This window comes from the organism of the source record quoted next (assembly GCF_019968985.1).
Source record: "MAG: Porospora cf. gigantea B chromosome Unknown PgB_NODE_441_length_18297_cov_156.745, whole genome shotgun sequence".
Classification (NCBI taxonomy): Eukaryota; Apicomplexa; class Conoidasida; order Eugregarinorida; family Porosporidae; genus Porospora; species Porospora cf. gigantea B.
In genome coordinates this window covers 1-18,297 of record NW_027179021.1, presented here as the reverse complement: position 1 = coordinate 18,297, position 18,297 = coordinate 1, and the positions used below count along the sequence as shown (strand labels likewise).

Here is an 18,297-nt window from a genome sequence, read left to right as displayed (position 1 = left end):
ACATCACAGGTCCCTGAGTAGGCATAGCGGTAAGAATGTCGAGTGGCAAGTCTCTGATAATCCTCCGACTCCTTTGCGACGGTGGATGAAGGGAGATCACAGGAGGTACATGCGCGTGAGGAGGGTGCTCAGGACAGGCTCAGGGCCTGGGCACACTCCAGTACGGTGGATGAGGGATCTCGGAAGCCATCAGCGCTGATAAGTCTGACGCCCACCAATAGTCGTTCCTTGCACTTACCTCTTGCTCGCAGCAGCCTGCTTCTTCACAACAGACTTGAGGATTCGCGCACAGCAAATCGCCCAGAGGGGGAAATCCCGGTCCAGCGGTGTGACTTGTTTTATTAGCTTTCTCTTACGAATGGGAATTCGATTCAACGGGTAAGATTTCACATCAACTACTTCTTCTTGCCCGCAGCAGCCTGCTTCTTCACAACAGACTTGATGATTCCAACAGCCACTGTCTGTTTCATATCGCGGACAGCAAATCGTCCTAGAGGGGGGAAGTCCTGGAGGGGCTCCACGCACAGAGGCTTGGTGGGCTCAAGGACAACCAGACAGGCATCGCCGGACTTGACAACCTTAGGGTTCTCCTCGAGAACCTTACCGGTTCGCTTGTCCATCTTGGCCTGGATGTTGGCGAACTTGCAGCAGATATGCGCAGTGTGAGCGTCCAGAACGGGAGAGTACCCGTTCTTGATTTCACCGGGATGGTTAAGGACAATGACCTGCGAGGTAAAGTTCTCGACGGCGAAGGCGGGGTTGCTCTTAGAGTCAGAGGCCACGTATCCTCTCTTAAGATCCTTGACGGCAACGCTCTTGACGTTGAAGCCGACGTTGTCACCGGGGTGAGCCTCAGCGACGGACTCATGGTGCATCTCAACGGACTTGCATTCTGTGACCAGGCCGGTGGGAGCGAACTGAATCTGCATACCAGACTTAATGACGCCAGTCTCGACACGTCCCACAGGGACAGTTCCAATGCCTCCGATCTTGTAGACATCCTGGAGGGGGAGACGCAGGGGCTTGTCAGTAGGTCGCTTGGGGGGGACCATCATGTCGAGGGCAGCCACAAGGGTGGGTCCCTTGTACCACGGCATGTTGGTGGACTGGTCAAGCATGTTGTCGCCAACGAAACCGGAGATAGGCACGAAGGGGACACCAGCCACCTTGTAGCCGACCTTCTTGACATAGCCAGAAACCTCATCAGTGATTTCCTTGTACCGGGCCTCCTTGTAGCCACAGGCATCCATCTTGTTGATGCCAACAATCATCTGCTTCACGCCGAGGGTGAAAGCAAGGAGAGCGTGCTCTCTAGTCTGGCCCTCCTTGGAGAAAGCGCCTTCGAAGCCACCCTGATCGGCGGGGACGACGAGGAGAGCGACATCGGCCTGGGAAGTACCGGTAATCATGTTCTTGATGAAGTCCCTATGGCCGGGGGCATCGATGACAGTGTAGTGGTACTTGGGTGTCTCGAACTGCCAAAGGGCGATATCGATGGTAATACCACGCTCGCGCTCAGCCTTGAGCTTGTCCAGTACCCACGCGTACTTGAAGGACCCCTTACCCATGTCAGAAGACTCCTTCTCAAACTTCTCGATGGTTCTCTTATCAATACCGCCGAGCTTGTAGATCAGATGTCCGGTGGTGGTGGACTTGCCGGAGTCGACGTGGCCGATGACGACGAGGTTGATGTGAGTCTTCTGCTTGCCCATTGTGATTTGTTGATATTCTGCTGATTAAGGACACATCACCACCCCACACCCCTCATTTTGCCACCAAAAGCCGTAAGATGTCTGAGAACCAGGCGATCTGGTTCTTGAACAAGAGGCTCTCAATGTCGTCGAGGACCTCCTCCTCCAGCTGCGCCGCGAGACTTGCAACTTCAGCACCGGCGGTCACCTGAACCCCCATCAGGTCGCGTGCCTGTCGTTGCGCTTGCAGCCACTCAGCGTCCTTTTTGCAGGGGAGAGACTGCTTGGTCGTCGTCGGTGTAACTTGCGCAACTTCCGTTCGGCCCGCCATGGCATCTCTTTGATTGAGAGTGAAGGTCGCCAAATAGTAGCGGAGCCCTTTATTCAGCGGCTTGTTCGTAACGGCCCGCCTAGAGAAGGCCAGCGCCTTTCTGTTCATCGAAGGCGGCATCCGCGCGAAGAATTCGCAGCCCAGGCGCCAAACCGCGGGACTCCGACGCTGCAGCCGGTCACACGCGAGTCGCAGCAGCCTGGTGCACCAGGCAGTGCAGGGCGCCTGGCTGCGAATCTCACCCGCAAGGGCGTGAGTGAGCATTGGGAGCGTTGGGAGCGGTATCAAAGCACTACTGTCCTCTGGAAAAAAGGTGCTCTGTAACTCACTGACAGGAGCAAGGCCGCTTGCAGTATCACAGCCAAAACATGCGAGCTGCATGTGGAGCATTCGTCTCTGGAAGTCCGACGGCTGTGTCAGAACAGTTTCTGGCAGCTTACAATGAAATTAACAGTGTTAAGTAAAAAGTGGCTGTTGGGGAAGTGCTGTAGACACTGGTACAGTAGCGACCTCTTGGCAGCCGATCCTATGCGGGAGCGCGCCAGGCGGCCCATGAGAACCTCGGCGAGCTGCTCCCACCATCTGCTGTTGGTGTCGAGAGTGATCAATCGAATTTCGGACCACGACTTATTCGTTGGCACTGGGCCCAGCCTGCGTTAAGACGGGCTCCATTCTCTCACGCTAACAGCAGAAGGTTCATCGCTGCCATGATTCCGCGGTCGCACAGTTCACGCATGATAGCTGAGGCCTTATGAGCGAACGCTCCATCCGGTGGAAACGCTGGGCATGCTGTGAATGTATGGACAGCTGCCACAGCCCCCACTTGACTCGACGGTACGTGCCATGACAGATCGGTCAGTTCCCGGGAGTCCGCAGCTTCCAAGACTGCAGACACGAGCCCGAGGTCAGGCGAGACGCGGATTGCCTCCAGATAAGCCCATGCTAGAGCAACATGACGAGCGCAGCCCAGCCTTTGCATAAGAGACAACAGAACTTTTCTTGCTTCTAGTAATGCCTTGTCGCCCGCCTTAAGGAGACACGCTGCAAAAGTCAGAAGTATTGTCGGCGACTCGCTTAACCTTTGTAGGACGGCTTGAACCAGCGGCCTGGATGTCTTTGGGAAAGAAAACAGGGCGCACAACAGGTGGTGGCCCAAGAAGAGTGTCGGACGGGTGGAGAAGACGGGCCACATGCAACCCAGCACCATACTCGCAAACGACAGATCAGGACCCGAAGGCGACACCGAGTGCATGGAAAGGTCACTCTCGAGCCACATCCGAAGTGGTGAGGATTCAGGAGCATCCCAGAAACTCGAGGCAGATCCTAGATACCACTGACGACGGATGATTGCAGGGTGGTGGCTAACAAGGCGTCCGATGCCGATAGTCTGCAGAACTTCCTCCAGCGGCAAGGAAGCAAAAAGACCCCAAGACAATCCCAGTGGAACGCCGAGGAGCGGCCTAGAGTCTGAGTTCTCCACATGGAAGACGACTTCTTCGGCCAGCGAGTTGGGTCCCTGCAGCAATGCCCAGATCTCTAGCGCAGCCTCTGTAGTCTGAACGTTGTGTCGTGTGGTTGGTAGGGCCCGTGGGGGTGAGAGCGGCTCCAACTGCTTCTTTATGGTTCCGTCCACGGTTGGGAGGCCGAAAGCGCATGGGTCTACTAGTAACGCGGGCGGCTCGCGAAGGACCAACGACTGCACCAAACACGATGCCATCTGCAAGAATCCGGAGAGGTCTCCCAGTAAAACGCATGATCGGAGGTAAGTTGCTATCAACTCTGTCAGCACTGCAGAGTGCGTCCTCAAGGCTTGCGATTTCAGTGCGTTGAGCAAATCCCGGCAACTGCGTCAGCTTCATCTGTGGAACCCACTTTGCTGTTCGGTCGTCCATCTTACAGTCCAACAGCGCACGGGCGACGGCGGCGCAATCTGGAAATCGGCTGCCAACCTCCTGCCACTGATCCAATCTCTGGGCCTGATCCATGCCTGCAGTGCGAGCTAAGGTGACTGTAATCCAAGCCGCTGGGTCATCACTCTCTGCGAGACGACGCAGGTAATCGTTGAGTGAGGGGCGCAGGACGGGTACATCTATCTGTGCCAGAGAGAAGCTCACGAAGCTGGGAACGACAACTCTGGTCGGATCTACAGTCGACAGGTCAATGGTGATCTCGGGCTTCCTTTCCTTCGGTCGCGCGCGCTTCTGGCGCCAGTAACGGAGAGTTGGAGCTTCCACCACGAGGGGTTTACCCCCCAGTACGAAGTCCAGCGCCTCCAGCTTCACTGTGCCGACATTCAGGAGCTGCCCCTCCACATCCACTGTCAGCATGTTGTCTAACGTGACACTGGGGCCGGCCGGAGTCGTGCCATGTCGAGGCGGTGATTCGGAACGCTCTGCAGGTCGTTCTTGGTAGGAGGAACCGACGTGTAGCCATGACAGATCGGGTCGCCACATATCACAATTTGATGCTGGAAACAATAGACATCAATCACCTGGTATCTTTTGCAACAGAGCAGCCTCCAAAAAATGAGGGTTGTCACAAGAAGAAAGTCTGCGCAACAAACTAAAAACGCTTCAGAAATTATCGAAGAACTTCTTCTGCTGCGATTCGTGAAGTGGAGGGGATGTATCCTCGCCACTATCAGGGTAGGAGTCGAACATGGAGGCGTCATCACGGCCTTTTACGTCGGGAATGAAAGGCGGTGTGATGCGTTTGTGAAAGGCGTCTTCCCAATTCACGGGGCGGAACCATTTGTGGTTCTTGATATCGGTCGCCCCAGCCTTCATGCATCCGAACCTCTTTGTGCGGTCCGCAACAAGCAGCTTCTTCACAAGATCCTTCGCTCGGGGCTCAATTTGCCGCGGGCAGAAAAACCGTCCGTCAACTATCTTCTGGTATATTACCATAGAGTTGTTGTTCTCGTCATAAAAAGGCGGATAGCCACAGAGCATCTCGTAGACCAAAACCCCAAGAGCCCACCAGTCAACCGACGCCCCATGGCCCTTGGACTGAATAATTTCCGGGGCCAGGTACTCTGGCGTACCGCATAAGGTGTATGTACGGTCTTCAACCCGCTTGGCGAAGCCGAAGTCCGTAATCTTAATATGCCCCTCAGAGTCAATGAGCAGGTTCTCAGGCTTTAGGTCTCGGTATATAATAAACTGACCTGTGTTGGTGACGTACGGGCGACTCACTGTGAAGGGACTCGAATGCGAGCACAATTTCTGCAGCGTAAAATCTTGCGTGGTCGTTGGGCAAGACCTGGAGGCGTCTTAGCAATCCAAATAACTCTCCACCGTTCACGTACTCTAGTAGGAGAAAAAGTCTCCGCGTGTCCTGGAACGCCACTAGCAAGTTGACGATGAAGGGATGTTCGATGCTCATCAGGATATCCTTCTCAGCCTTGATGTGCTCGACCTGCCGCATTTGGATGACGGTGGCCTTCTTGACGATCTTTAGGCACATTGGCGGCAACTTGTCCGGATTTACGTTCTTGAGACGCACAATACGCACACGACCGAAAGTGCCTGTCCCAACCGTCTCCCGAAGCTCGAAGTCGTCAATACGGAGGCGCTTCTTCTCCAGTGCCCGCCTGATCTTCTCCGTCTTGCTCTTCTGAGGCGCAGGAGCGTCAGCAGAGGCGGATCGAGTCACGTCGGCCTTAGGCCTGTGTTTTGAGACTCGTCGCTTTATTTCTCCCACTGTGTGGGACCATCATTCTGCACTCACTGGTAGACAATCGCTTCTCAACATCGACAGACTTCTTGGATCCATTTTCAGAGGAGGAGTCCTCGTCATCCTGCGTCAGGCCTCCTTCTGCTTCCCACCCGTTTCCTGCGCCCAAACAGTCCACGCGGGCTCTTCTTGAATACCGACATCCGCTGAATTTGACCAATTGTGGCGCATACATAGTCACTTCAAGACGACTTCGTTGTGTCTTCATCCACGTAGCTGTCACGTTTGTACTCATGAGCCTCTCTGTTGTCTGCGCCGGTTCATGGCCTTCTCGATTTCGTCTTGCATTAGCTGTTCGGGCGATTTGATACCCAGCCTCTTCATTGTCAGGCGCTCGCGAATCTCCCGCTTCTCCTTCAGTATTTGGGTTCGTTCATCGTCCTCCTCGGCGGTTTCTGGCACGCTCTGACGTCTTGGCGGTGCCGCGCTCTTGGAACGAGCTCGTGACTGCTGCTGAGATCGTCCTCGTCGTTCGCGCCCTTGCGAGGAATCGTCATCAGAGGTCAACGGGGTGCCCACTCGCAGCTTCATCGCTCGAATTTGGTTCTTGATCATCTTTCTTCTGGCAGCCTTGCTGGCATGAGGATCAGGTTTGGCGGGAGACTCCTGCTTCTCCATCTTCAGAGCTGCTTTCTTCTTCCGTAACTTCGCAGACAGGCCCTTTTTTTCAGAAGTCTGCCTTTGAGGAGCGTCGTCTTCGGCGCTTCCGCTTCTTTTTTTAGAAAGCTTCGTACGGATCGCATTGATTCTGGGGTTGGGTTGCTCGTCGCTGCTCAGAGTGCGGCTGCGTTTCACTTCCAACTTCGCCTGAAGGTTGTGGTTTGGATGGTTTGGAGGGCTGTGGTTCGGATTGCTCTCGCTGGAAGTCTCCCTCTTCTTGTTCAGCTTAGCGCGCAGCGCGGAAGATTTAGAGGGAGACGCCAAGTCGTCGGCGGAACTTTTCCGTTTCGTCACAGCCACGTCGCTGGAGCTCCTCCGTTTCGTCACAGCCACGTCGCTGGAGCTCTTCCGTTTCGTAACAGCCACGTCGCTGGAGCTCGAGTTAGAGCTAGCCTGGTTCTTCTTCGCACGCAGTTTACTTTTCAGTGAGCCCTTTCCTGGAGAAGTAGAGACCTTTTCTGTAGAAGTAGGGACCTTTTCAGGAGAAGCAGATCCCCTTTTCGCTGGCTTCCTTTTGTCCGCGAGCTTAGCTTTCAATCCTTTTTTGCCACTGGACTGAACCTTGAAGAAGATTATCGGGTCAGCGTCGGAGGAGTCGGTCGTCGCAATATTCTCCTGAGGCCGCGAAACGGGAGGCGCCTCAGAAGACTCGCTCTCGTCGAAAGCGATGCCCTTACGAGCAGAAGGACCCTTAGGAGGCTCCTCAGAAGACTTGCTCTCCTCGAAAGCGATGCCCTTACGAGCAGAAGGACCCTTAGGAGGCTCCTCAGAGGACTTGCTCTCCTCGAAAGCGATGCCCTTCTTGGTACTGTCCATTTCCACGTCGCTCGCCTGGCCCAAGGAACGGAAACTGGCGATGGCTGAAGCTACTCGCGACTCAGCGCTGGCTGTCTTGCTTTCGCGTCGACTTATCGCCTCAGTCCAGGGTTCTGAATCGTCTGAAGACTGATCCAGCATGTGCTTTCGCGCATTTAGAACCACCATGGTTTCCTGTCGAAGGAACTTCGTCAAGTCCTCTCTGGATTCTGGCACAAACACATCCGTTTGCACTCCCCGACTGAACCGATTGGGCCCGAGAGTCGAGATTCTCGTTCGGACCGCCTCCAGGCGCTCAGCGAGTGGAACTATCCCCAGCACATTGTCGATGGAAGCGGCGCCAGCGGCGGCGAGTTCGATTGTTTCGACAGCGTCCTTGGCTTCCTGCAGCCACGCACAAGAGGCGTCGAACTCGGCCATTAAAAGGTCACCTGCCAGCTGTACTTGGCCGGACTCCAGCAACTCGGCCGTGATACCAGGATTGGGAGGTGTCGATTTGAAAAAATCGTCAGGAAGACCCAATTCCTTAAGCAAAGTTTCTTCTAAACCTACGGATGCCCAATCCGAACCAGAGCGGATTACGTCTTCTGAGAGCGTTCGCGCCCACTCGGCGGACATAATGGAGCTCACCTGACGCGCCACTGCCTGAGATACATCTTGGGACTCCTCAGCAGACTTCTGGGATGCCTCCCTAGAGACCCCTTGCTTCTCCTGGGATGCCTCCCTTGAGACCCCTTGCTTCTCCTGGGATGCCTCCCTTGAGACCGCTTGCTTCTCCTGGGATGCCTCCCTTGAGACCCCTGGCTTCTTCTGGGATGCCTCCCTTGAGACCCTTTGTTTCTCCTGGGATGCCTGCTTTATGACACCAAGATGCTCCTTCGACGCCTCCCTTGAAACTCTCTGATGTTCCTTTGATGCCTCCCTTGAAACTCTCTGATGCTCCTTTGATGCCTCCCTTGAGACTCCAAGATGCTCCTTTGATGCTGTCCTTGAGACTTCTTGGTACGTCTCCCTTGAGACCTTTGCTGCCTCGAGGGGTGCGTCGGCAGGTGCTCCACCAAAAGGCGCTCCCTCCGTGACCCCGTCGAGGGTCTCCGCATCCGTGAGTCCTTGGTTGAGCAAACTTTCTCGACTTCGCATCGGGAGAATCTCCCTCACTAGTACAGCGTCGAAACTCATGAAATAATCCACACACGTGTTACAGCAACCGTCCAAGACCATTAACCCTTGACCGCACTTCCTCGGCCGACAATCGCCTGGATTCCATGCTCATGGAATACAACAGGCTACGCAGACTGGCAGTAAACTGGGGGGTGTGCACGAAGAAAGCTGGGTTGCACATGACCGCGTCGTTGAAGGTGCGCGTGTACTCGGGTAATACAAGATGGACCTCTCGGGGATCTGAGTAACCGCCCTCTCGTCCCCCACCGACAGGCCTCCTTCCCCGGATCTCATGTTGGGTCCGGAGCTTGCTGGCCAGTGACGATAGACTCATTTGGAGGCGCTGTACCTGTGTCTGGTCGTTCAGAGTGAGAACGATAACCACGACAGTCACCGCCAACGACCAAACATCATTGGCAGCCTCCGCGCCGCGAGCGAAGAGCCAAGGATCCGCGTAGGTTGTGGTGCCTCGGAGCTGGTATTTCGACTGTCCGTCAGGTCCGCATCCCAGGCCGAAGTCTATGAGCACCCGCTGCAGTCCGCCGCTCCGCTTCAGCGTCATGATGTTCGCGGGTTTCACGTCTCGGTGAACGATGCCGTTCTCGTGGAGATAAGCCAGCTGAGCGGAGACGTCACGAAGAACGTCGATCACGAGCTGCCCTAGGGCACGACCATTTCCAGGAATGATGGAGACGGCCTCGTTGAGGTGCTCCATTACCGTCATCATGCAGTGGTATTGCCCCCCCAGCTTCATCGGCTCCCACACGCGTGGGAAGACAGGCCCTACCAGGACGTGCTGCAGAATGTCGAACTCAGTGCTCTTGATATGCGGTTTCAGCGCGCGCCTCTTGCCTGCAATGCGAATTTCAAATACAGTCGACTCCCCCCCAGTGCCAAGAACGCGGACAACCGAGTTGCTCGAAGCCTCACCTGTGCCCGGGAATAGGTCGGGGAAATCGGCCATGAGGAACAGGAACGAAGGGACGTCGAAGTCACACACCGTGGAGGCGCCCTGGTACGTGGACTCCATGATACCGACGAGGGACGCGAGGCTGTTGGACCTCCACGTAAGTCCCGTGTAGTTGATGAAGGAACCCAGCGTCACGATGGACAGCTTCGCAGTCAGTTCCTGCACAGATGGATCCGACCGCTGCAGCCGCTGCAGCAGCTCGCCCTTCAGCCAAGGGTCGACGTCACGACTCAGCACGAATGTTTGGACCGCGCACCGTAGGTGAACCGTAGTACCGTCGGATAAAAGATGCCCCAGAGCGCGGCAGAATTTTCGCCACGAGCCCGCTGCCATGGAGTACTCGACGTTCCGAAGAAAGTTTTTGTAGTCCTCTACTTGCATGACGACCGTGCCTCTGTCCGTATGGACGGCAGCTACGGAGGTTGGGCCAAGATCAAGCACCCACGAACGAATGCCTGTCAGCGGAGCCGCCTGCCGAATAGTGCCCCTGGAGGGACTGACCGTCACAGGAGCGTGCTGCACTGCTGGAGGCGTGGTCGGGCTTCGAGGTCGAACCATAGCTTTGACCGCGGGTCTTGCCCGCCCAGCCATAGGGACTGACTCTCTAGGGAGGACCCGAGGCCTGGAAGGCGCGCTGGGCTTCACGGGCGGCTTCGGCGCCTGCAAATACGTTTGCGGTCTGTTCGGAGACCCCTTGGACTCCGTCGTGCTCAAGGTTGAAATAGGCGAGCACGCCACTTCCTTTTGGCGCTTCCTGTGACGAGTCCCCGAGGATTTGGATCTTGACTTGCTGTGATCCTTGGGTCTTTCCACCGTGCTTCGAGGACGACGACTATCCACCTGCGATCCCTGACGACGACTATCCACCTGCGATCCCTGACGACGGCTATCCGCCTGCGATCCCTGGTCTCTTGGCTTAGGCAGGTAAAACGGGGGCACCGCGTGGCTCTCCCTCGTCAGAGGCGGGCTGCGTGTCCAGGATTCCGGATTACTCACGCCAGGTGCCTTGTGGGCACATCCGTCCTCCGGGATGGTCGCTCTCTGCTAACGCACACTAGAACTCACGCACCTCGAACCATCAGCTGCGCAAAGGTGAGATAAATCGTCATGCCAGCACATACCGTACAGCGGCAACCCTCGTGAGGTTCGCATTATCAAAATGACTAAATAGAGCGTTCTGCACGAGTCACAACTATCGTATACACGTACATATAGCACAGGAGTTCATTAAAAATTTATGAAAGTCTTAAAGAAGGAGACTCGTGAGCGCGGCCAGCCCTCCAAGAACGACCATCCGAGTCGAGTTACAAGTGGGTAATTTACTAGACCCCACCGCTGCTTCGCATGCCTGACTTATCAGCGACTCTTCCATGCATCCGGGCTGGAACCCGCTGAGAAGCGAAAGCGTAGTGCCGCAGTAACTGCAGCTAGGTTGCGCGATACACCGCTCACAGCTAGTTATGGCCGAACAGTCGACCGCAGAGGCCGTCAACACAAGGAGGACTGCAGAATACTTCATTGTTATTGAGATTACAAATTTCTGTGTAGGCGTTGCAGCCCCACATCATCTTGGAATTGTAGTCTTCATCCGCGCCAGGCCCATATTCGGACTGGATGACTCAGTAGCTGCTGGCGATGAGCTCTCTTCTGGTGATGAACCGCTTTCTGCCTGTGATGGGCTACTCTCTGTTGGCAATGCGGCAACTCGTGCTTTCGAGGAGACTGAGGCCGAGCTTTCAGGGGCTGAAGCCTCGTTCTTGTCAATTTCACTGCCGATCGTCTCCCCTTCGCTGCTGATGGTCTCCCCTTCGCTGCCGATGGTCTCTCCCTCGCTCTCGTTGGTCAGAATCGCATGGCCAGACCGCCGCCTTCTATGTTCCTCCTTGCGTTCGAACAGTTGAGCTAGCTCTGACACACACGCCCTTCCCTTATTCCTCACTCGGATCCTCTCTAGCCAGCGTTTCAACTTCTTGCGGCGTCGGGTCTCACGCCAAAGTTCTCGACGCGGGTTACGCTTGAGTTTCGGTAGAGTCAGCTGAGAGCAGGCGGTCACAGGGCTAGGATCCCTAGTTGAGCAGCCTAACCAGCTGGTCGTTAAAACCCAAATCGATTCGAAGGGGGGGGTGAACAGCACCTCATCGAAGTCCCGTAATTCCGACTGTCCGAATGTGAGTGGCCGCGGTCGTCGGCTTATTGCGTCTGTAATACACAGGACGCGGTCAGGGTCCGTCTGCTGCAGAGACCGCAGTTGGCGGATAACCGACCGAGATACGCCCCGCAACAAGTACTTCTGCCGGGGTGTCCGGTGATTCGGCTCGCTGTCGTCCGAATCCGAGTCATAGTCGCTATCGGAAACCCTCTCGCTTGGCAGTCTGTGTTTCACGAGGCGTTTGCGCTCCCCTCGGAGAATGATCTGCCGAAGCGCATGAGCTGGGGGTACTGTGGATCTGCTCTGCAGAACTTTCTGAGCCTCCCAGTCCTTGACTCCGGTGCGTTTGGTCGATCTGGCGGTGGTCATTCCCGAGCGGGGCATATGACTTCGAGTCGGCTGAGTAATCTCAAGCGGTTCATCTGCAGGCGCCTCCGCTTCCACCTCTTTTGGCGTGCCCTCTTTAGGCGTTCCCTCTGGGCTGGGCAGCCGAATGGAGCGGTTGCTGTCTATAGATTGACTGAAATCTGTTTGCTGCTTCAAGATTCCCTTGGGCATTTTTTTGACACGTATACCGAAGTTTTCAACAACAGTCCACTCAGCAACACTTGCTAGACTTCTTGCCAGTGTAAGACCCAACGTCGGAAGCGTGAGCCGCGCAACAGCGACAGGCAGTCTCAGCGCAGCAAAGCTTGGACCCGCATTTCAAAGGTTTGTTGCAGCAAGTGCCGCACAGGGCACCACAACATGTGCGGCCTCCACAGCAACCCTTGTACATCTTACGGGTGCGTACCCTAATAGTTTTCTTCGGCTTCACGTCGGAGCTGGACAAACTCGAGGAAGAGGTGAATGATGACCCGCGGGCCCGGTCGGCATGCATGGGGCTATGCTGCCACTGCACGTCCGCTTCAAAGGTGGGGACAGCCTCCTGCTTGTAAATAGGAGAGATTCCATGCTTCAGTGAATGACCTGGAGGGACGTAGACTGTATCCTTGGGTTGGTAGAGTCCTGGAGGAAGGTGAGTCCCATGAGTCTGGCCGTAGTGGGTCGTCTGAGAGGTGGTCGTGAAGCCTTGAGGAATCTGCATGGTGATTGATTATGACTACGAAATACCCAGTTTAAGGACCACTTCCATGAGTCGCAATCAGTGTGGGGAGTTATCAGTGCCCACTAGCAATCGATCGTCCCTTGGTCAGTGGAACCGCAGTGTCTGTATGACTCACAAATGATATCACTGACGCAAATCAACTAATATGATCAACAAGGTCCACGTAGACTCCCAGAGCGAACGGCCTAGACCAGCAAAGAAAGACAAATACTCCTCGGGAGATCTTAAGGACTACGTCGGAGTTAAGCAGCATGACCACTCTCACATCTCGCGGTTTCATATGGCCTGCTGTACGTTGAACGAGGGCTACGCCATTTTCGGTGGCCATGACCAATATAGTTTCTACAGCAAGGACGCTATATATCAGGAGCAGCTCGTCCTGCTCAACTCCGACGGATCTGTTCGTAGCACCGTGTCCCCTGAGCTCTCTCCGGAGCCACTGGCGGGCATGTCAATGGACTGCGGCTTGGGCCAAGTGTTTATATACGGCGGTAGAGGCCCCCACACCAGAGGACTCTTCAGCAACCTGTGGATGATTCAACAAGACTCAGGGCAGTCTACTAACGTGGCAACCAAAGGACGTCAGCCACCAGGGAGGGCGCGGCATGCCTCTTGCATTGTGGACACCCTTTTCTATGTGCACGGCGGTCACTGTCACTCGTCACGAAAGGCGCCCGGCACGCTGATCAAAGACTTTTGGATGCTAGACCTGGCCACTTTGCAATGGTCGGAGGTGACTTGTGCTGATCACGGACCCTGTGCTAGATTCGGGCACTGCATGGTGCACTGGGGTGGCTGCCTCTATATTTATGGCGGCACTGACGGAAAGGAGGTCTTTGACGACATGTGGAGATACGACAGTGGTCAATGGTCGCTTGTGGAGTTCCTGCCGGACCACTCCAACCCGAAGACTACGCTACGTCCGCGATATGGGGCAAAAGGAGTGGTGTTCGACGACTGCATGTTCATGTACGGCGGGTGGGGTCCCGACGACGACCCCCTGCCCGAATTGCTGATCATGGACTTCTGTACGCGGACGTACAGATTGCTGCGCGTGCTGGTGCCCAACTCAACACGCAAGGTATCTGTGCCCGCGTTAGGTGACGCTGCCCTCCTGCGGTACCAAGAGGGCGGAGAGCTTCCTGTGGGCGTCAAAGTGGCCAGTGCCTGCCTAGGACCCCCTTACAACAGGCTCCTGGTCCTCGGAGGGGTCAACCGACGGAAGATTCTGAATCCGTCCAGTTACGTCATCACTGAAGTGTCACGTACAACAGACCACCACACTAAAATGCGAGACCGACCCGGCGTGGCAACGCTACCGTGCGCGAAGGCGGCGACTGTCGTGTCTGTCGACGGGTTGGCATCGCCGATTGCGAAAAGTGAGTTGTCTGACCCTGTGGAATGTGTGCTGACGCAAGCCCTGCTGCACCAAGCTGATCCCAACTGTACCTCTTGTAGAACCTTAGCCGACTCGCTTCTGGGCCTCAAGAAGACGCACGCTTTCCTGCAGTCCAAGGTGTCTGACCTGAAATGGGAGAACACCACACTGAGAGCCCTAGGACGAGAGTCGGCCTACCTCAAGCTGAAAAACCAAGAGCTGGCCAACGAGCTAGAGAGCTTTCAACGAGCGGCAAGACACCCCTTCCTCGGACCTATCGTAAAACGAGCCGTCGAGATGAGTGAACGGAATTGGGGTACAGAGGCCTGTATTGAGTGCTCAACAGCGCGCCGAACTACAGCGTTCGCCCCTTGTGGGCACATGCTGTGCTGCGCCCCCTGCGCTACCAAGCTCGTAGAGTCCGATGGGTGCTGTCAGCTCTGCTCCGAGCGACCTAGCGGGTGTTTGACTGTGAAAACTGCTGAGACGTGATCGAAATTAACAAATGCGTGTCTTCTCGGTTTTTTTACTGGCAGCAGCCGTCGCCAAGTTGCCACAGTTCCGCACAACACACTTTGACCTCGAGGCCTGGCTTAAGCCAGAGCTAGAGGCCAAATACGGAGCGATGGAGCGAGCCAAGGCTAATTCCACCCATGAAGCTAAGACTAAACCACAAGAAGCCAAGACCACAAAGGCTATACCCCAGGACGCCAAGGGACGCGCGTCGGAAAGGCTAAACCACAAGAAAGCCAAGACCGCAAAGCCAGAGCCCCAAGATGCCGTGACCACAAAGTCTAAGCCCCAGGACACCAAGGTTAATCCTAGCGAATCCCACACAGGAAAGATGAAACTGAGACAAAGTGCAACGGCTGAGTGACTAATTTAAATGTTCTGTGACAAGTACGAGCGAAAGACGCAGGTCGGCCAAGGTGCCTTTGGACATGTGTTCCTCGCAGTGGAGAAAAGCACGGGACGACGAGTGGCCTGGAAGACCTTCTTCCAGGGGAAGGCCGACTTCGCCAGTTCTGGAATGGACGCGGTCACCTTGAGGGAAATAGTGTACAGCAAGTAAGCCTCAATGGAATTTTTAAACAGACGTTTGAAACACCCCAACATCCGCCAAGTTTTGGATGTGAACTACTCTTATGGCAAGCTTGAGGTCGCTTTTGAATTCATGGACACAGACCTGGCAGCATACATACGTGAGGAGCCAAGCAAGCTCACCATGGGAAACGTAAAGTTGATACTTTACCAGTTGCTGTCGGGTATAAGCGCCATGCACCAGGAAGGCATTATGCATAGAGACATAAAACCAGCCAACGTCTTCATTTCAGGTGTCATTGCTCCCTTGGTTAAGGTGGGAGACCTCGGGCATGCCACGCGTCTTCGACAGACAGCATGTGTTAACTCTCTGTGCGTGGGAAGTCTTCTGTACAAGGCGCCTGAGTTGCTCCTTGGATTGCAGACCTATGGGACGCCTGTGGACGTGTGGTCGGCAGGGTGCGTCTTCGCCGAGATGGTCCTTCGGGACCGTCCTCTCTTCCTCGCACGCAACGAGCTGCAAGTGCTGCACCAGATCCTTGCTTTTCTGGACATTGACCTCGAGGCTTACGCTAATCACCCACTGTTTGCGCACCTCGCGCCCGCCCTGAAGGCAGCCGTCCTGTGCTCAGAAAAAGTGGCGGCACACGCCAAGTGAGGTTCGCGGGATCACATTCCAGCCTGGGCTCCTCGTTCTTCCGGGCGCTTCAGCTTCGTTGCAGGTCTGCTGGGGACCACGAAGGCACACAACTCCTCTTGCGCATGCTCCAGCTGGATCCTCGCAACCGTATAACATTGCAGGAGGCTCTCACGCATCCCTTCTTCTTGGATCTGGACACCACTGATATTTGCCAACCAAACCTACGATAGGCACTTCTTCTTGAGGGACACATGAAGTCGTTTGTAGCTGTCGGGTACGGCGGTCTTATCCATGCTGCGCACGGCGAGAAGCGCGCTTTGTTCGGTGCTGAACGACACGAAGCCATACCCTTGAGGCCGGTTTTCCGCGTCTCGCGGCATGACAGCAGCGGACACGGAGCCGACATGACTGAACGCCGACTCCAGGTCCTCCTCGCCCCACCAGCTGGGCAAGTGAAACACGAAAACAGTGTGAGGTCCGTGAACAGGGGCTGGACGCCTCTTTAGCGAGACTTTGAGCCTCTTGCTCTCCTCCACAGCCAGGCCGTTCAGCATCGCCATGGCCCTAGCCGCGCCTGCCGCCATCTCCATAGTGACAAACCCGTAACCCATGGAGCATCCACCTACCCCTCGCGCTACTCTGCATTGCGTTACCCGGCCGCATCGCGAAAACTCGTCTGAAAGTCGCAGATCGTCCCACGAGCTTGGAAGGTAAAACACGAATAGGGTGCAGTCTCTGACGCTATCTACGAGCTCCTCGTTGTGCGACAGCCGGACCAACTGCTGAATTTGGGCCTTCTGACAGGCCTCTGGGGTTTTCTTGAGACTGACCTTCAACCTCTTCGGACCCACGACCAGGCCGTTCATCTTTGCCACGGCTGCTCGCGCATCTTTTTTACTCTGAAAGCAGACAAATCCGTACCCTTTCGAGGTCATGTCCGGCTGCCGCACCACAGTGCAGGCAAGAATAAGCCCAAATGGTCGAAAGACCTCTTGTAAATTTCCCTCAGTCCACGTGTCGGGAATGTGGAACACAAAGACGTTCCGGTCCACCAAGTCGCGTCTGAGGTCGAGGGCTGGTCTATGACCGTCAAGAGCAGTGGACAGGAGATCATCAGACACCATCAAATGGTGTTTTAGTAAGGCATGTATTCACGAATCTGCATACGAACTTCGTCCTGCGATTTCACAGCTTTCTCCTTCCGCTTGCTCTCCCACTCATCCTCCGCCTTCTCTAGCGCCATCAGGCGAGACATCCAATCATCTGGGTCGTCCAAGTGCCGCTCCACCAGCTCGTTCCGGACCCGCGCGGATGCCTCAGGAAATGCCGGCGCGCTGCTGTGATACTGTAAAGCGAACGGGTCCTCGCCGAATACGTCCGAGTCCTCGCTCGTCAGCACATCCAACTCCACCGGCGCCTTGTCAATCCCGTCTAGGAAGTCGCGAACCCGCCACTTGTCGTTGTCTGAGCCGGAGTCCGGAATCTCTGATGTGTAATCCATCTGGTCTTCATCAACATCAAAAGTCTCATGCGACGAGCTGGCCTCGGGGTAGTCGCTTTGCGTGTGGAGAGACTCGTCTTCGTAGGGCTCGCTGTCGGATGTAAGCCCACCACTGTAAAATAAGCTCTCGTTGGCGTTCAGCTCGGCAAACATTATCTCGTCGTCGTTTCGCAGCAGGTCCAGCACGTGATCGGCCAGCATGTGTTCCTTCGAGTAAGCCCCAGTGGCCACATCGAAGCTAGTAGAGACCCTATAGACGTCATAAACAAACTGCTCCTCTCGGCTTCGTTTCCTCATGCGTTTAGAATCCACCTCAAGCGGGTCACCGAGCCGCTTACGCTCCAGATCCACTACGACGACTTTCTCGTCATTCACCTCCACGACGTGGCGCTTGGTCTGGCTATGCTGATCCTTGAACTTCAACAGGGCTCCACGCACCTCTTCCCGCTTTGTGGTTTCGTAGATTCGTTCTTCATACGAGGCAGGAACGTCGAGAACGGTTTTAGGAGCGCCGCTGTGCCCCAGAGCCAGCGATTTCTGGACTACGCCAGCCAGTTGCTCGCCGTCTTCTATAGAGTCGAAGTACTCAAGCAATCGAACGTCATTCAGACACGGGCGTTTCTTCAACGGTGGCGACACTAGTATCGAGCGTCTGGGAGTCTCATCCCTGGACCGCTTGATTCGGACGAGAAAGCTCATCGCGACAGATCAAAATTGATGGATTTTTCTGTGGTTTGGGTGGCGAACTAGGAGACCACCTCCACGAACTACTGACTGTTGACGCACTACGCTCACACAAACCTGCCACACTCGGCACCTGGCGCCCAAGTCGCGTCGTGTCTGCAAATGTGAGTAGCTATGCAAACACCACGGACATTGCTTAACTGGAACTCCACGTCCAGTTACTGGAGCCACATCATTCGTGACTCTATGTCACATCATCCCACGTCGTGAATCACCTCACATCATTCGTGAACGAGTCGTCTGCGAACCGGAAACTGTTCAGTAGCGATCGGATCAGCCAATGCGGGCTGACACAGGTTATAAGAGCACCAACACGCACCTAGACATATTCTGTGAATTTTTCCGGCAAAAATTGGTTTGATGTCTGTGAGT

General features: G+C 55.4%; 12 protein-coding genes across 18 annotated transcripts; 3 read left to right on the top strand and 9 right to left on the bottom strand.

Moving 5' to 3' along the window:
• Positions 1 to 395: 395 nt before the first annotated feature.
• Positions 396 to 1,712, bottom strand: KVP17_003311 (uncharacterized protein; the record flags this gene model as incomplete). Its single annotated transcript, XM_068520439.1, has 1 exon — positions 396 to 1,712. One exon carries the CDS (start codon positions 1,710 to 1,712, stop codon positions 396 to 398), a length of 1,317 nt encoding a protein of 438 aa, XP_068374084.1.
• A 52-nt stretch (positions 1,713 to 1,764) lies between these two features.
• KVP17_003306 (uncharacterized protein) lies at positions 1,765 to 4,475 on the bottom strand (the record flags this gene model as incomplete). 3 transcript variants are annotated; one of them, XM_068520433.1, is made up of 5 exons in its annotated part: positions 1,765 to 2,324; positions 2,352 to 2,433; positions 2,463 to 2,673; positions 2,703 to 3,866; positions 3,895 to 4,475. In XM_068520433.1, the coding sequence occupies 5 exons, from the start codon at positions 4,473 to 4,475 to the stop codon at positions 1,765 to 1,767; spliced, it is 2,598 nt and encodes an 865-aa protein (XP_068374078.1). The 3 variants fall into 3 exon arrangements, with proteins under 3 accessions (XP_068374078.1, XP_068374077.1, XP_068374076.1); XM_068520431.1 differs by lacking the exons at positions 1,765 to 2,324; positions 2,352 to 2,433; positions 2,463 to 2,673 and having other exon boundaries at positions 2,699 to 3,866; XM_068520432.1 differs by lacking the exons at positions 2,352 to 2,433; positions 2,463 to 2,673; positions 2,703 to 3,866; positions 3,895 to 4,475 and having other exon boundaries at positions 1,765 to 2,286.
• A 120-nt stretch (positions 4,476 to 4,595) lies between these two features.
• On the bottom strand, positions 4,596 to 5,900 carry KVP17_003314 (uncharacterized protein; the record flags this gene model as incomplete). 2 transcript variants are annotated; one of them, XM_068520443.1, is made up of 4 exons in its annotated part: positions 4,596 to 5,188; positions 5,217 to 5,723; positions 5,752 to 5,821; positions 5,850 to 5,900. In XM_068520443.1, the coding sequence occupies 4 exons, from the start codon at positions 5,898 to 5,900 to the stop codon at positions 4,596 to 4,598; spliced, it is 1,221 nt and encodes a 406-aa protein (XP_068374088.1). The 2 variants fall into 2 exon arrangements, with proteins under 2 accessions (XP_068374088.1, XP_068374087.1); XM_068520442.1 differs by lacking the exons at positions 5,752 to 5,821; positions 5,850 to 5,900 and having other exon boundaries at positions 4,596 to 5,215; positions 5,319 to 5,487.
• Positions 5,901 to 5,988: 88 nt separating this feature from the next.
• KVP17_003308 (uncharacterized protein) lies at positions 5,989 to 8,412 on the bottom strand (the record flags this gene model as incomplete). Its single annotated transcript, XM_068520435.1, has 1 exon — positions 5,989 to 8,412. One exon carries the CDS (start codon positions 8,410 to 8,412, stop codon positions 5,989 to 5,991), a length of 2,424 nt encoding a protein of 807 aa, XP_068374080.1.
• Positions 8,413 to 8,431: 19 nt separating this feature from the next.
• Positions 8,432 to 9,955, bottom strand: KVP17_003307 (uncharacterized protein; the record flags this gene model as incomplete). The annotated part of the gene is made up of 1 exon (XM_068520434.1): positions 8,432 to 9,955. The coding sequence occupies one exon, from the start codon at positions 9,953 to 9,955 to the stop codon at positions 8,432 to 8,434; it is 1,524 nt and encodes a 507-aa protein (XP_068374079.1).
• Positions 9,956 to 10,928: 973 nt separating this feature from the next.
• On the bottom strand, positions 10,929 to 12,071 carry KVP17_003304 (uncharacterized protein; the record flags this gene model as incomplete). Its single annotated transcript, XM_068520428.1, has 1 exon — positions 10,929 to 12,071. The coding sequence occupies one exon, from the start codon at positions 12,069 to 12,071 to the stop codon at positions 10,929 to 10,931; it is 1,143 nt and encodes a 380-aa protein (XP_068374074.1).
• Positions 12,072 to 12,111: 40 nt separating this feature from the next.
• On the bottom strand, positions 12,112 to 12,600 carry KVP17_003312 (uncharacterized protein; the record flags this gene model as incomplete). The annotated part of the gene is made up of 1 exon (XM_068520440.1): positions 12,112 to 12,600. One exon carries the CDS (start codon positions 12,598 to 12,600, stop codon positions 12,112 to 12,114), a length of 489 nt encoding a protein of 162 aa, XP_068374085.1.
• A 166-nt stretch (positions 12,601 to 12,766) lies between these two features.
• Positions 12,767 to 14,491, top strand: KVP17_003305 (uncharacterized protein; the record flags this gene model as incomplete). Its single annotated transcript, XM_068520429.1, has 1 exon — positions 12,767 to 14,491. The coding sequence occupies one exon, from the start codon at positions 12,767 to 12,769 to the stop codon at positions 14,489 to 14,491; it is 1,725 nt and encodes a 574-aa protein (XP_068374075.1).
• A 13-nt stretch (positions 14,492 to 14,504) lies between these two features.
• KVP17_003309 (uncharacterized protein) lies at positions 14,505 to 14,876 on the top strand (the record flags this gene model as incomplete). Its single annotated transcript, XM_068520436.1, has 1 exon — positions 14,505 to 14,876. The coding sequence occupies one exon, from the start codon at positions 14,505 to 14,507 to the stop codon at positions 14,874 to 14,876; it is 372 nt and encodes a 123-aa protein (XP_068374081.1).
• Positions 14,877 to 14,885: 9 nt separating this feature from the next.
• On the top strand, positions 14,886 to 15,698 carry KVP17_003303 (uncharacterized protein; the record flags this gene model as incomplete). Of its 3 annotated transcripts, XM_068520425.1 has the most annotated exons (2): positions 14,886 to 15,067; positions 15,095 to 15,698. In XM_068520425.1, the coding sequence occupies 2 exons, from the start codon at positions 14,886 to 14,888 to the stop codon at positions 15,696 to 15,698; spliced, it is 786 nt and encodes a 261-aa protein (XP_068374071.1). The 3 variants fall into 3 exon arrangements, with proteins under 3 accessions (XP_068374071.1, XP_068374072.1, XP_068374073.1); XM_068520426.1 differs by lacking the exon at positions 15,095 to 15,698 and having other exon boundaries at positions 14,886 to 15,071; XM_068520427.1 differs by lacking the exon at positions 14,886 to 15,067 and having other exon boundaries at positions 15,078 to 15,698.
• A 203-nt stretch (positions 15,699 to 15,901) lies between these two features.
• On the bottom strand, positions 15,902 to 16,804 carry KVP17_003310 (uncharacterized protein; the record flags this gene model as incomplete). Of its 2 annotated transcripts, none has more annotated exons than XM_068520437.1 (1): positions 15,902 to 16,804. In XM_068520437.1, the coding sequence occupies one exon, from the start codon at positions 16,802 to 16,804 to the stop codon at positions 15,902 to 15,904; it is 903 nt and encodes a 300-aa protein (XP_068374082.1). The 2 variants fall into 2 exon arrangements, with proteins under 2 accessions (XP_068374082.1, XP_068374083.1); XM_068520438.1 differs by having other exon boundaries at positions 15,902 to 16,546.
• An 11-nt stretch (positions 16,805 to 16,815) lies between these two features.
• Positions 16,816 to 17,880, bottom strand: KVP17_003313 (uncharacterized protein; the record flags this gene model as incomplete). The annotated part of the gene is made up of 1 exon (XM_068520441.1): positions 16,816 to 17,880. One exon carries the CDS (start codon positions 17,878 to 17,880, stop codon positions 16,816 to 16,818), a length of 1,065 nt encoding a protein of 354 aa, XP_068374086.1.
• Positions 17,881 to 18,297: the final 417 nt, after the last annotated feature.